The sequence below is a fragment of the Apis florea genome, unplaced genomic scaffold (assembly GCF_048593485.1).
Source record: "Apis florea isolate Af1SG1 unplaced genomic scaffold, ASM4859348v1 contig_3741_pilon, whole genome shotgun sequence".
In the NCBI taxonomy this organism is placed as follows: domain Eukaryota; kingdom Metazoa; phylum Arthropoda; class Insecta; order Hymenoptera; family Apidae; genus Apis; species Apis florea.
Window position 1 is genome coordinate 82,124 of NW_028256828.1, and position 14,841 is coordinate 96,964.

The 14,841-nt window shown below is 30.1% G+C and overlaps 1 protein-coding gene across 3 annotated transcripts in view; it reads right to left on the bottom strand.

Annotated features, from left to right (window-relative positions):
- Nucleotides 1-1,074: 1,074 nt before the first annotated feature.
- Nucleotides 1,075-14,841, bottom strand: part of Ror (tyrosine-protein kinase transmembrane receptor Ror) — a 267,537-nt gene continuing 253,770 nt past the window's right edge. Inside the window, exons 5-15 of one of the 3 annotated variants that reach the window (XM_086914783.1) lie at nucleotides 6,094-6,178; nucleotides 4,740-4,959; nucleotides 4,528-4,652; nucleotides 3,896-4,443; nucleotides 3,510-3,749; nucleotides 3,301-3,434; nucleotides 2,984-3,200; nucleotides 2,553-2,894; nucleotides 2,213-2,481; nucleotides 1,930-2,102; nucleotides 1,716-1,829 (exon numbers count right to left, since the gene is read on the bottom strand). In XM_086914783.1, coding sequence (XP_086770909.1) covers nucleotides 1,790-1,829; nucleotides 1,930-2,102; nucleotides 2,213-2,481; nucleotides 2,553-2,894; nucleotides 2,984-3,200; nucleotides 3,301-3,434; nucleotides 3,510-3,749; nucleotides 3,896-4,443; nucleotides 4,528-4,652; nucleotides 4,740-4,959; nucleotides 6,094-6,178 — 2,393 coding nt within the window. In that variant the 3' untranslated portion in view covers nucleotides 1,716-1,789. Of the gene's footprint in view, nucleotides 2,103-2,212; nucleotides 2,482-2,552; nucleotides 2,895-2,983; nucleotides 3,201-3,300; nucleotides 3,435-3,509; nucleotides 3,750-3,895; nucleotides 4,444-4,527; nucleotides 4,653-4,739; nucleotides 4,960-5,409; nucleotides 5,567-6,093; nucleotides 6,179-14,841 lie in introns of those variants that run through there. The other 2 variants (XM_003692147.4, XM_012484370.3) reach the window with 2 other exon arrangements.

Below are 14,841 nucleotides of genomic sequence, written 5' to 3' on the forward strand. Positions count from 1 at the left end.
AGTTTTGCTAGAGACTAGTTTCGAACTGTTTATGAATACAGTTATAACGCCTGCTTTTTATATCGTAAATTCTACGCTCTATACATGAATAATATCCTGTATAATTTACATACAATGTCGACAACTTTTTCGAATAATCGAAAGTTGTTGAGCCTTCGTACATCATCTTCGCTATCAATAGATCTTAGATCTATTTTTCTTTGACATTATTTACTTAAAAGAGGTATGAAAATTAATTCTAAATTTCGACAATAGCTGAAAAGCACACAATCAGTAATAGTATAATCTTTCCCCCTCCCCCCCCCCTCCCCTACGCCCACGTGCAAAAGTATAGAATTTTATAAAATTGTATAAATGGTATAAAAAAATTTTTCATCAGTATTAAACAAATTGTTTTTTAATCAATTAATAGAAACTTTATTTAAAGACGCGCAGAAATGTTCGGTTGAGCAGTATTGTTTGCATTTAGATATGATTAGAATTGCTTTCCGTTTTTAAAACGAATCGATAGTTGACAAATTTTCACAGATAAAATGTTTCTTTTAAAAGACTATTAAACGCACAATAAGATTGTGTTTTCAAATAATCAATCTACTGCTACAACGTACAGCCGACAATTGATTATTGTGCCATTTTTAAAAATTGATTCTCGAAATCTTATTAGACGGTATATACCATCTGGCAGACACATGGTATTACATTTATATTACAATCTAATAACAATAGATCAGTCGAAAATTCATGATTTCGCATATGCAAAAATATAAATAAAACTAATAGTATAAAAAGTCTTATAGAAGCTTAATCTATAAAATTGTATCGTATCAATAGTATCACTTAATATTGTGACTGTAATACAACGAAATATTAAGATTTTCATATATTTATATATAAAATCAATATATAAGTGTATCCACTTTGTTGGTTAATATGTTTAAATACATATTAACGCAAATTTTTTTAATACTTTCAAAATATCATAAAACACGAGGAAAAATAATTATGAAATAATACAAAGGAAACACGTATTAAACGGGTTTAGTCTATATTCTATACTGTATATATATATATATATTTCGTATTTATACTTATGTATATTCCATTATATTATATGTATAAAAAAACTTGTTAAGGTTGTACAGTGGATTTTAAGGTTTATTGACAGTATAAAATATCTATATTTCGATCGAAAGAAATAAATAAATACGAAAACATGGCAGTGATTAGGTATTGGTGAGAAGTCTGTTTACCTATCCTGCTTAACAAACATTACACGAAAGTTTCGAAGATCGAATTCTTTTACTTACGAAACGAACGTAGAGGTATAGATATATACCTTGTATAACGCGCGATTTACCATGAAATTCATATAAAAATCGTCCAAGTGAAACAATATTTAATTATATTCACTTCGATACCCTGGTCTCTGTAGTGACCTTACTAGGATCTGGTAACCTGACAACTAATTGCGCTCCGTTTTGCATTGATCTGGTTCCATTAGAAGTATTTATTTTGCTCATTGGTTGAGGTGCTGGAGGCAATACTTTCTTCGCTCCGCTTAATTTTGGCGAGCAACATTGTTTTTCATCGAAATCATTTAAATTGATGTTTGTCGTTTGATTCGGGTAGACAGAAGTCTTTATCGGCGTACCGTGTTCACTGAAACCACAGTTTGGCCTCTGCTCGACGGGGTTCGTGTTCTGGAAGCTTGGTGGCAACATTTTAATACCATTGCTGTGGTCGTTCAGGTTGCAGAACGAAGGTTGTTGATCCGTATTCGCTTTGAAGTTCATGTCCTTCGGATCGCACTTGTATATTGGTGCTGATAACTGCGTGGAATTGGTTTTATTTGTGCTTTTGTGACTGCTTCCGGAATAACTGGTGATAGATTCGTTACAGAAATCGCTCAGGTAAGTTTGGTTTATGTACCAATTGTGCAGACGATGATGAATCTCCGGAAACTGCGGTCTACGATTAGCCACCTCGTGCCAGCACTCTATCATTAGGCTGTAGATCATGGTTGGACAATCCTCAGGGCAGGGTAATAATTGCCGTGATCGAATCATGTCTATTACTTCTTGATTATTGTATCCGTAATACGGCTGTAAATTAGAGTATATAATGTATCGAGTATATAAGTATTTTATAATGCTTAATGTTTGGGTAATTTTTTTATTTTTTCTATAACATTATTTACGATTTATTTCCTTACCTGTAAACCGTAACTATAAATTTCCCACAATACGACTCCGAAACTCCATACGTCGGACTCTGTGGTAAATTTGCCATAAAGAATTGATTCTGGAGGCATCCATCGAACAGGTAATAGACTCTTAGATTGAACTCTGTAGTAATCACTGCTGTATATATCACGAGATAAACCAAAATCAGAGATCTTTACTGTTAAATTATCTCCAACTAGGCAATTCCTTGCGGCTAAATCTCGGTGAACGTAATGATGACTGGCTAAATATTCCATACCTGATACGATATTTTGATTTAATAAATTATTATATATATATCGAAACTATTAATCGAAATTAAAATCTAACCAGATGCTATTTGTAACGCGATGTGCAGAAATTCCGGTTGTTCCAGAATTTTTCCGTTTCCATTGTTCAATGGAACGTCTGATCTTGGTGAATGACAAATAAGAAACTCGTGTAAATCCCCTTGGGTCATGTATTCGAACAACATGCACATTGGTTCTCCTTTTAATATTACGCCCAATAGGCAAATAATGTTTGGATGTCTTAGATCTGTCATCAAATCAACTTCCCGTTTGAAATCGCTTTGTGTTTTTGGACTTGCATTCTCTTTCAATGTTTTCACTGCTACGTAAATTGGAGGTTCGCATTTATTGCCTGTTTGTAATTCTCCCTTGTATACTTTTCCTATAAAAAGTTTAATTTTTTTTTTTTTTTTTAACTTAGTTCACTGTACAAAATTTGAGAATTATATTATTTCATATAATATGTAATACCGAAAGCTCCTTCTCCAAGTTCTTGTAAAAGTACGACATTATTAGTAGTAAATTGTGGCACTCTATTATTGGATGTTCGACTACTGCCACTACTTAATGTTCCTGTTCCGGGTGTAGTATTACCGGGACCAGCTAAAAGAGAACTCATTTCCATAGGTTGGGTTGTGCTTCGTCGTCCATCGTATATATTTTTGTCACATTGTATACCAGTTAACATCTAATATATAAAATATAAAGTATTTTAAATATACTGTTATAAATATTTAAACTTTACATTTATCAAATGCATAATTTCTAAATATTAGATGGAATCTTACTTTATTCGTTGGCAAATGATTCATTTGCCTTCTAGATTTCCTGCTTCTATAGCAACAGCAATAACAGACTAATATGGTAACAAATCCTCCTGTTAGTACAAAACCAACGACTGCATAGATCCATAAGTTTTCAACTGTAAACAAATTTCCATTCATTCTGGACTTTTATATTAATGTATTTTTAGTTGTATATAATGAACACAACTTACCACATTTAGGTATATTACAAAATTCCTTTTGTGGTTTACTATCGACATAAACATAACACCATGGTTGTAATTCCTTATCACCTGGATTGCGACAATACGAATGTTTTCCAGCTAATTCAGGATAATCGGAAATCTGAAGATTAAATTCACCGTGTGACCATTGCATACATGGTTTTCCGCTAATACTTGTTTTTACGATTCCACGATAAGATTTTCCGCTTCCCCAGTAACAATAGTCATCTATAATTAAAGAAAAAGAAAAATGATTTCCATTAATTTTAATAAAAAGATATTTAAAACTTGCATTATTAATGACTATTTTATTTTTTTAAATAATAATATATTCTTATTATTTAAAAAAATATTAGGAAATTAAAAATACATACTTTCCTGTACATTGTTTCCTGAGGAGATTCCAAGAGTTAAACAATCACGAGCCTCGGGAGTATCTTCCATCGGTAAATCTGAACAATCAATTAAAGGCACTTGATGTCCAATCAGTGGATGTCTTTTAGCAATTGCATATTCCTTTTTGCACAAGTCATTCTCTAACATTTCACATTCTTGTCGACAGATTCTCCGTAATTTACGATTGATTTCCATTCTATTAGATGATTGTGTTTCACCATAGCTTTGATTTATTATTTTTTTATTAGAAGCTTTTCCATCTTTATATGGATTGAATTCTGAGCTAGGACCTAATGTGGGACTACGTTTTCTGGGAATACCATGAGTTCCTGTAATATCATCTGCATCATCTCCATCGCCCATATCTCTTGAAAAATCACCTTGATTTGAATTTAAAAAATGAAATAAACTTGCACTAGCATCAGAATTTTTAAGTTTAAGAATATTGTCAGGATCACGACATATTGGAAATGCAGAAAAACATAATGATGGTTTTGCATAACCTTCACAATTTGATGAAACCTCACTGAAATATAAAAAATAAAATATAATTATTTTAATATGATCTGTAAAGATTTTTATACCATATCATATCATATAAGTTACTTACTTTGAGTATTTAATAACACCAAAAGCTTTCATCAATTTGTCATCAAGTAATTCTTGGGTCATTGGATATGGAATATAAACAGATTGATTTCCTAAAAATTGTGCACATGTTTTCCCTACGTACATCTGAATAGAATAGAATAATTTAAAACTTTAATGGATAATTCATAATTTAATGATGAATTAATAAATATATAATATATTTTTATGTACTTCGCATTTTCCTTCATGATTGTCTTTTCTGCCAGGAGATAACTGCATATTGACATTTCTAAGGCCGCCAATTGTATGAACGTCGATAGTATTAGTTTGAGAACTAGTTGGTTGTGGACTTGGTGATAATATGCTAAATGGATTTGTTGATGCCAAGTGTGAGATATGTGGCGTTGACATTCCAGTCCCTGAAAGGTCTAATCCATCTCCAGGTCCAATGCTGTTGACAAAGATAAAGATTATTGTTTATATTTGAATATATTTATTCACTAATATAAAAACTTATAACAAATTTGATAGGTTAGGAATATAGAAAATATTGTTATTTTCTAAAATAATGTATTTACATCATAATGCAAACATATACAAATTCATTTTTTATACAAAATAAAAATATTAACTTTTTACTTCATTGCGTAAACATTTTATGTCATGATTTTAACCAAAATGAACGATCAGTTTTTTTCAAAACATAACCTTATACAGCTACTAATAGATAAAATATATTAAATTACGAAAAAAAAAATGCTTTAAAATTAACGTAAAATCATACAAATTTAAATTTTCTATTATTTATTTAATATACATAAATTACATTTTTTTATTTATTATCGTACAAAATTCGCGGCAATTTTTTATAACCTCATTGAAATTAACAAAGAATGATCACCTTGTTTCTGTAACATTTGTAACATTTTTTTTAACACTATTTATGCCATGTACAAAAATACATGTATTTTGTAACAATACTAGGTACAAGAGTAGCTTCATATTTATAAATTATCTATCAAAATTTTAACAGAAATCTTATGTCATTTGACATCACATCCAGCATCCATTTGTAAACTGATACTAATTGAAATTTTTGGCGGTAAAGTAAGAAATTATGAAACAAAGTAATCTCTTTTTTAAAAATATATTTTTTGAGAGTAAAAATATATAATTATGTAAATTTTGTAAATATTTTGTATTAATATCCTTTATCTAACTAGTATTGTTACAAAATTGTATATCTTTTGTATATTTTTTTACATACTATAAATAATGTCAAAAAAAAATGTTATAAATGTTAAATTGTTTAATAAATTTTCAAATTCTAACTATCTAAGAATTTTTTTAAAGCATTTTAGTTTTCCTTAATAATAAGAAATATTCAAAATTCAATTCAAAATTTCATTTTTAATGTAGAAGACATTATTTTAGAAAATTCATTCGCTTTACGTTTGATTATTAAATACAAATTTTAAAAAATGCCAAAAATTTATCATTGACAGGCTCTGATATAAAAAATAAATTTTAAGGATGGATATTTAAATATATCATACTATATTAATAAATAAATTTGACTATTTACCCTTCAATGAAATCACCACCAATCATATCCGGGGAAAATCTATCATCCGATGTTTGACTAATGGGATGATCGGAATGAACAGGAACTGTAAAATAAATTATTATTTAAATTAAAAAAACGTTCTCTGTAGCAAACAATAATAAATTCAATTTATATTTTAATTATATTTCATTTCTATGATTATCTTGTATTCGAAATATAATCATAACAAATAATCGCATAGTGATGCTAATAATATGATATTGTAGTCTATGATAGTGGGTCAATTGAAGTCTTTCTTTCTTCCTAATATATTCAAGGTGTTTTTGAAGGGAGGATAAATTGTTGCTCTCTTTGTACGCTTGGCACGTCGCGTAGTCCTTTTGAAAATCTCCAGGTTCGTGCGAATGCGAGTTTGCATTTGCAGTTACGGTTTATTCACCCTCCTCCGTCGGTGCTCGTGCCTTTGTGTTGTTATAATTCTAAAAGAGTTGGGATACGATGAAAAGATGCGTACTGTATTCGCTAAAAATCCTCCTGCCTTCGAATTTTTTGATGTTTCTGTCTCATTTCTTCGCGTTTATTTTTCTTTTCGTTTTTATATCTTCGTTTCTTTTTTACCGTGTCCATAGTTTTGTCCATTTTGGGGGGGGGGATGTTCTCTCTCTCTCTCTCTCTCTCTCTCTCTCTCTCTCTCTCTCTCTCTCCCCCCCTCTCTATCTCTCCCCCTATTTTTCCTCTCTTTTTGGAGATAAAGATAAAAAATAATAACAGTTTCAGCTTGTTACATTTTGTTCGAAGAACAGTATGAACTTCGTGATTCGCAGCGAAATTAAATGCAGTAAATGATATCAAGTTATTGTAACTTTTTAGACAGAAATAATCTTTTTGTTTCTGTTTTTATATTTACAGATGCAAAACATTTTTAAGTTGGTTTCACAATTGTAGAGTTTCGTTGGAATCAAATTATTGATATTATAACAAATTCTTTATTGAATATTTGAATATAATTTCAACGTATCTCTTTGTGGTTCATCTATTATCATTTTATAATTTATTTTTTCAAATTAAATAATAAAAATTTTACGAATCAAATGAATGTGGAGAATATGATATTTTTGAAATTGTTAAAATCAAAAAAAAATTAAATTCTATATTATTTAAAGTTTATATTCAAAGAGATAATTTCCATAATTAATTTTCAAGACTAAATTCATTCAAAAAGTTTACTCATTAATAGATAGAGTAGTAATTATTATTCATTAATAGATAATATAAATTTGAATTTCTCTTTTATCTTTTCTTCTCTTAAAAATACGATTAGAATTCCTATGCAATTTGTTTATTCAATTCTTAAATTAATTTTCGAATGGTATCCAAGAAATAGCGTCGAAGAATTTTTCAAAACAATCAGATTAATAGAGAAAAAAATTCTCTCATTTTCATATTCGAGGATAGATTCAAATTTTCGATTTTATTTATCTTGCTTTAGTTTCCAGAGCAAAGCATCTTGAAAATAAACATAGAGAATGTTCCACTCTAAGGATTGATTCAAATATAATAAATCTTGATATAATAATAACATATATATAATAATTACAGATCAAAATTATTTTTCGTACTGTGAAAGATTTTCATTCATCACGTTTGATGTCATGATTAAAATTTCCCCAGAATGATAATAATATAATCATGAGAAACGTTTATCGTGTTTCGGTTGAAAAGTTTGAAAGCAAGTTTATTGACGGAAGTTCTGCGTTCGATTCACTGATATTTTTCAAATTATCTCAATATTTGAAGGAGAATACGAGAACTTTAGTTTGCAAAGGAACTAATTACGGAAATCAGTGATATAGAAAATGAACAGCCATGTACTTTGTTTTTGGGTAGATGTTAACGAGTTTCGTTTGAGACTTGCGTTTCTAATTAAGATTATCGAAAATGTTAGATAAATAGGCGCATTTTGAACGTAGATCGTACTAACAAATAATGATAAATTAATTATTAAAATAGGTTTTCTGCTCTTTATTTTATAGAGCCTTATTAATTAGGTCTTATTAATTAACAAAGAAAGGAATTTTATATCGGAAAAGAAAAGAAAAGACTAAAATTAATCAATTTTTTCTTAATTATTAATTCTTAAATATCATTTTTATTTATAAATATTTTAATATATTTCATTTGTTTTGTTTTCTAATAGCATGATTTTCATAATATTAAAATTTAAATTTTTAAAATACATATTAAATAACGTACTGCATTAATGATATGTTAAAATTAAAAATGCAGCGATTAACATGCACACATTATAACACATTATAATGTTGTTCGATCGTTGAATTGCATATTCAATTTTTATTTAATATTTAAATATTGGTCATTGTTTAAAAAGAAAATATTAGGATTTTATAAAATTTTATAGTAAAATTATTTCAACGTGATGTATAATAAAATGCGAAATATATGAAAAAATAGATGTATCCAAATATTTCATTTATTATTTAAAAAATGAAAACACTTTAAAAAGATATAAATATTTCACGATAAATAAAAAGCGAAAAACATCTAAATGAAAAATAAATTTACTTATACATATCAATCGTTTATTATTTATAAAATACAATGCTCGACGTAATTCAATTTTAATATAAAACGATAAAATATAAAAATCGACAATAAAGTAAAAACATCCTCGATTCTCTCGGTTAAATTCAAAATGGACATAACAAAATATTCTATTGTATATTAATTATCAAAAAAAAAAAAAAAAAAAAAAAGAAAGAAAAGAAAACATACATGGAAATTTCATTCTAAATATGATAAATACACGAAGTTAAATCTAAATAGATTTATCAAATTTTTTAAAATTGACATCTATTATATTTCAAAATTACTTTTTTAAAAAGAAATTACGTTGCATCGGTATAATTTTGTTTCTAATTGTAACTTTTTTTTTTTTTAGTAGATATTTATGTGACTATTTCTGATGGAAATGTAAAATAAAGGATATAAAAATAAATGAAAAATAAAGAGAACAAAAAATGGGAGAAAAAAATAGGAAAAGTCATAAAAACTTTCGCAATGTTTTTTATCTACGTAACAGGATTTTTTACGTTGCTTCCACGACAACGAGACGAAATATCCTGTATTGATTCTGTTTTGATTTCAATTATCTTTCATTACGTGGACATTGTATGATTTCCGGTCGCGAATTTGATACGCAATGCGATTCAAGCTTCTATATGATCTATTCGATTTATCGAATAGCGCTGACAATACGCGGCCATCATCGCGATGCTTCGATCGCCATTATTCTTTTTTATCACTCTCCCTCTTTTCAATTTCGATTGAAAAGGTTGCCGCGCGGAAAGAGAGGAAATGAATCTCGGCAAAATGTAAATCGCGTGTAATTCGATCTAGAGAAGATTTGTTTCGAAATATAGATTAGTATTAAATGTTTCGTGAGGTTAGAATAAGCATTCTATTTGAGTGAATATTCTAATAAATTATGGGTAATTTTCTAAAATTTTGATTAAACGAATCATGGAAATTAAAATTTTTTCAAGAGAAATTTTGATTAGGATTAAGACTGTGGTTTAATCAATTACCCTTCTGTCTCGTTTTCTATTAATTATTATAAAATTAAATAGTTTATAATTTTTAAAAATACCGAATAAATTACGAGAATTAAAATTTTTTTCTATTCTTTCATACAGATTGATTTCTATGTCACAATTCAATAAGATATGTAAAATATAATTTGAGAAAAGTCAAAGAAGAAAATAGCTATTTTGATAGATTGAACTTTAATAGATGCGATGATATTTCGACAATCGTGAATACAGTTAGATAAATTAAAGATGAAATTTCCGCTTACGATTACTAGATATAGATATCAGAAATAAATATCAGAATAGACAGCAAAAGATAAAATTGAAAGAATCGTATTCCACGAAATAAACTTGAAAATGAATTGCCAAATTATTTACGAATAAACGACGAATTGAATGGAGGAGCGCAAGTAGGCAGAGCAAGCTCCAGATGCGAATGGAACGCGGGGGTGGGGTTATTAATGACCTCGAGTTGTCTTATCTTTTCTACTTCCTGTTCGAGATACATAATACGTGGGTCGGACACGTAACCGCTGCTGCATCTCTCTAACATAGTGCATTCGACTTTGCCACGTACGATTGCGTGTTGGGACTCGTTTCCACCGATAAGAATTCCTTTCTTTTCCTTTCTTTCTGTAACGTACCAACGCATTTATCTGTATCGCATCGTGATACGCATCAAGAATGCCTTGGGATATTTATATCACCATTATTTGTTCTTATGGGTGTACTAATACGAATAGATTTCAATAAGTGTAATTATAAAGCAAAAAGATAGGCAATAATAATAATAATTAACAATGTGCGATTTTTGAAAAATCAAAAAAAGTTTTGAAGTAGAGTTTCAGGAGACGTTTGCTCTTAAATTAATATTAATTGATAAAACAAATCTCGCAAGTATTAATAATATGTTTGATATTAAAGCGAAAGTCAATATTGCAAATTGTAGTTTTGGTAATTGTCTGTATTGCTTAATTGAAAGAAGATGTAATTTATGTAAATTACCAATTCATTAATATTATTAATTACTAAATTATTATGCAATTATGCGAATCTTGGTTCCAAGAATATTATATTTCGTAATACACGTATATAATTATAAAACACATATTGCAGTTGTTCATTAATGATAAACATAATGATGTTTATAAATGTATAAAAATAATAACACAGCGAATTACAAAAATACTTTGGTGTATCATATCATCAAATACATCAAATTTCTACTAAAACTTATAAATCATTATAATCATACCCTTGAATCAGTAAAGAATATCACACGTTAAATTCCTCTCTAACACGGGATTGAAAAATAGAAAAATTCTCTTTAGACCTTTTCCTTATAAAAGAACATGTAGTTAGAAGAAAATATTCATCGATAAGAATAATAAGTTAGCCAGGTCTCGATAGAATCTGACCACCTCGCAAATTTTCACCGAGATCTTTCGCGAGGGGTAGACATTTGAGGGCTTAGGGGTGAAGATAGCTCGAAGATCGGCGGGAAAACTGTCGAGGAGGAGAGGACAGAAAAATATTCGGCCGGCCACAATGATGAAATAAGCCATTAAGTCAGCCGGGTATAATATCAAGGGAAGGAACGTAATCTCGTCTAATGTCGGGCAATGAAACGTAATAGCATAATGTATCACCGCGTATCGCCTGGCATTCTCGCTGTGTATACCAACCCCTCTCTGCTAAATTATATGCAAAATGTCGGGTTTTCGGTACAGTTCGCTCCTTTCTGAATTCTAATTACTTTTTCTCGCGCGCGCTTTTAGCGGTTGCCAGAGAAAACAACGGCCAACCAAGCCGGGATAGTTCGCGTTTGGAATTAATTATCCTACGGGACGATGACGTTTCCGGAATCTGTTCTCGGAATAATACGGATACACGTGTATCCCGACCGTTTCCGAGAAAAATTTTAATTAACTTTAAAGCAAGAGGAACGGCGAATTTTTATTTCGTGATTATTGATCATCGTTAAAATTGTATTTTTTTTTTTTGAAATTATCGAATTGAAAGGTAGTTAAATATAGGTGATTATAATTAAAATATGGAAAATAAAAATAAGCATTCCTATCTGAAAAATTAATATTATTTCTTCAAGAAATAGATAGCTTCATAGTAATAACGGAAAAGTAAAAAAATATAAAAAAGTACGTTTGGTATCAAATATATATTTTTAAAATTGAAAGAAAAGTCCAAAATCTCTCGCAAAATTGAGAATAATATGAATCATTTTTAATATCCTAATTCGGTATAATAAATTTCGATCTTCTCGATCAATTTCGAAATTTTAGTAACGTTTGTCTGTCTCTTTGTCTCTTGACAAGCATTGATTATTTCCGATTATTGTCGTTTCAAGGAGATTCAGAATAAGTCGATTCTAGTGGACGTAAACCAGGTATACGTGGAGAGAGACGAGCGTAAGAAACGCGGTTGGAGGCCACGTTTGTCTTTGATAATCAATGACCGCCCCATCCATCTTGGTCAAAGGGTCAACACTTTTCCGTGCGCGACACCCGCGACCACTCACTCCAACGAATACATTATTCATGAGGCTGGCGTGGTAAGTGTTGTCCAAAATTCAATTCAGTAGCCCACGAAGGCGGCCGTGTACGTGATTTGCCTTCTGCCGGACTTGGAATCCTCGTTCTTGTTTCCTTTTTTTTTTTCCTTTTTTCCCCTTTACTCTTCCTCGTCCTTGCCTTTTTCCTCCTCGTCTTTTTCTTCTTCCTTGTTGCGCATTCTTCTCTCTCTCTCTTTCTCTCTCGTCTCTCCACTTCCTTCAATGTTACTCGACTAATCGACCGGCGATATCGAGGATGAAATTGTTATCGAGCAGAATGAATTAAGCTCGGGCCCGTTTTGTTTCGACTTTTTCCTGTCTTCTTCGCCACCCTTGTTCTATCCCCCTCTTTTCATTCAGTTTTTTCTTTGTCCGTTTTAATTGGAAGTCTCGCGGCTGACCAAAATGGTCGGGGACGGAAGTTGTTGGATATTGGAAGCGACGATTGCGATATTAAAATCCTCATCGTGAAACGATTTTCGATGTCTGAACTGTATCGGGTGTCTGATGGTCCTTGGCTCGCGCGGAAAATTCTTGCGACTATCTACACTCTTGATATTCCATTTGAAATATGTTTGTTTAATGATCAGAATAATATAAAAATTATCGTTTATCGAGTTGAAAATATTGTTAAATTTGTTTCTTTCGACATTTGTTATGATAAATATTCAATTGTTTGAGAAAAAGAGTCATTTTGGCATAGAGTCGATTAACTTGTTATCTGTATTGTATACAGATGTTCCAACTTTCTGTATATTAATTATCCCTATCATATTATTCTTGTATCGATTCTCGAGGTGTTCCAATATATCGTCAATAAATCAGTGCAATCGTTTAAAAAAATAAGTAGAAAAACATGGAATAAAATTTATCGTTTCAACGTATAATTGTATATTTGAAAATAAATTTTCAATAATGTTTTGTGAAAAAAGCTTAATCACGGGCAAATAAATCAAAATTAACGATTCCTTTTCCACCTTCTTTTTCATTCAAAAATTTTCACAAATTATTCAAATAAAATTAGACTAATAAACTCCTTCAGTATTCTCAAGAATAATTCACACGCAAAATTAAATCGATCACGACTATGGTAATATTATAAAAGATATAGTGCATTAACAATATAATTAATTTGCATCGATAATGCACGCGATAGAAGTTCTAGAATCATCGAGGATTCCGCGGAAATTGGATATAGATAGCACGTGTAGGATAGGTTAAAAATGCAGCTGAGAAAGGACGACCAGTATGGCCAGCCCCTGGCGCATCTAATTTCCCCATAATTTCGCTAATGGGCTCCAGTAGTCCCATGATATAATGCCATTAACTACGCTATTAAATCGCTTTTATCGCATCCTATCGGTATTCCATTAATATTAATGGTCGCGCAGTCTCCTGATCGGCGATATTTCGACGTGTATCGTTTCCGCTTTAAATCGGGACACGCGTCATTGAGATTTAATTCTTTCGAGTTCGAGTACGTTTTATCCATTATCCGTGATATTTTTGTGATTTTCTGGCAAATAACTTATTAAGCAATAGGAGAATCTAATAATGTTAATGATCTAAAAAAAAATAGAAAGATAAAAGAAACTCTGTATGTTTTTCTTTTTTTTTTTTTTTTTTTTTTTTTTTTAATTTTTTGACTCGAAAGAAAACAAGATTTTTGTTTTATCTTTTATCAATTTCGCGTACATATTGTTGAAATTTGAAATTGTTTGCATAATTTTATAGAATTTAAATTGATGCAAAAAAAAAAAGAAGTCAAATTTACAACAGATTTTTTAATAGATAATTCTATTAACTCTTTTAAATTTTTTAATTTTTCTCTTTATAATTTTTATTCAATTTTCTTCCCTCGAAATTCTTTTATCAAAAACTTATCACCGAGAAATACGACGTTAAATGAAAAGGAAAAGTGAAAAGAGAAAGGAGAGAAAACTGGAAGACGGCGATTCTAAAGTTATGGTAATTCAAGGTAGACCGTGCAGGAAATTAGCCGCGAAAATATAACTCGGCAGGCGTATCACCCCTTCCTCCCTGCTTACCAGGCTGACAAGAATCCGTAGCCCCGAAAAATAATCCTCCCTCGGTCGGTCGTATTAAACTAGATTATGGCTCAAAGCCGCACGAGGAAGTTTCACCTTAATATTATTCTATGTCCGGCCAACGGCTAATCCCCATTAGCGAAATTACATGAAATTATAATAAAGCTTGCCAGCGCCGTTTCGTCGTTAAACCTTCTCTATTTTGGTAGCGTGTCTACGCGAAAATATCCAAGGCTTGTGTATGCAGATCATAGTTAATACGAGGAGCAAGGGTTAATACAATATTTATGAGAGATCTTATGGTATCTCTGATAACCTGAACGAATTGGGCAATTTGTCAAAAGTGTGCTTAATGAGGAGAAAATAGAATATACGAACGAAAAACATATATTATATACATTTTTATTCTATCGTAATATTTATTTCTAATATTATATTTCATTTTCAATTTCTCATATTACATTCAATTTTCAATTTTATATATATTATGTTAGGAGTAGAGTGATAGAGTTTTAGATAACACGTAAAATAAAGAAAAGTT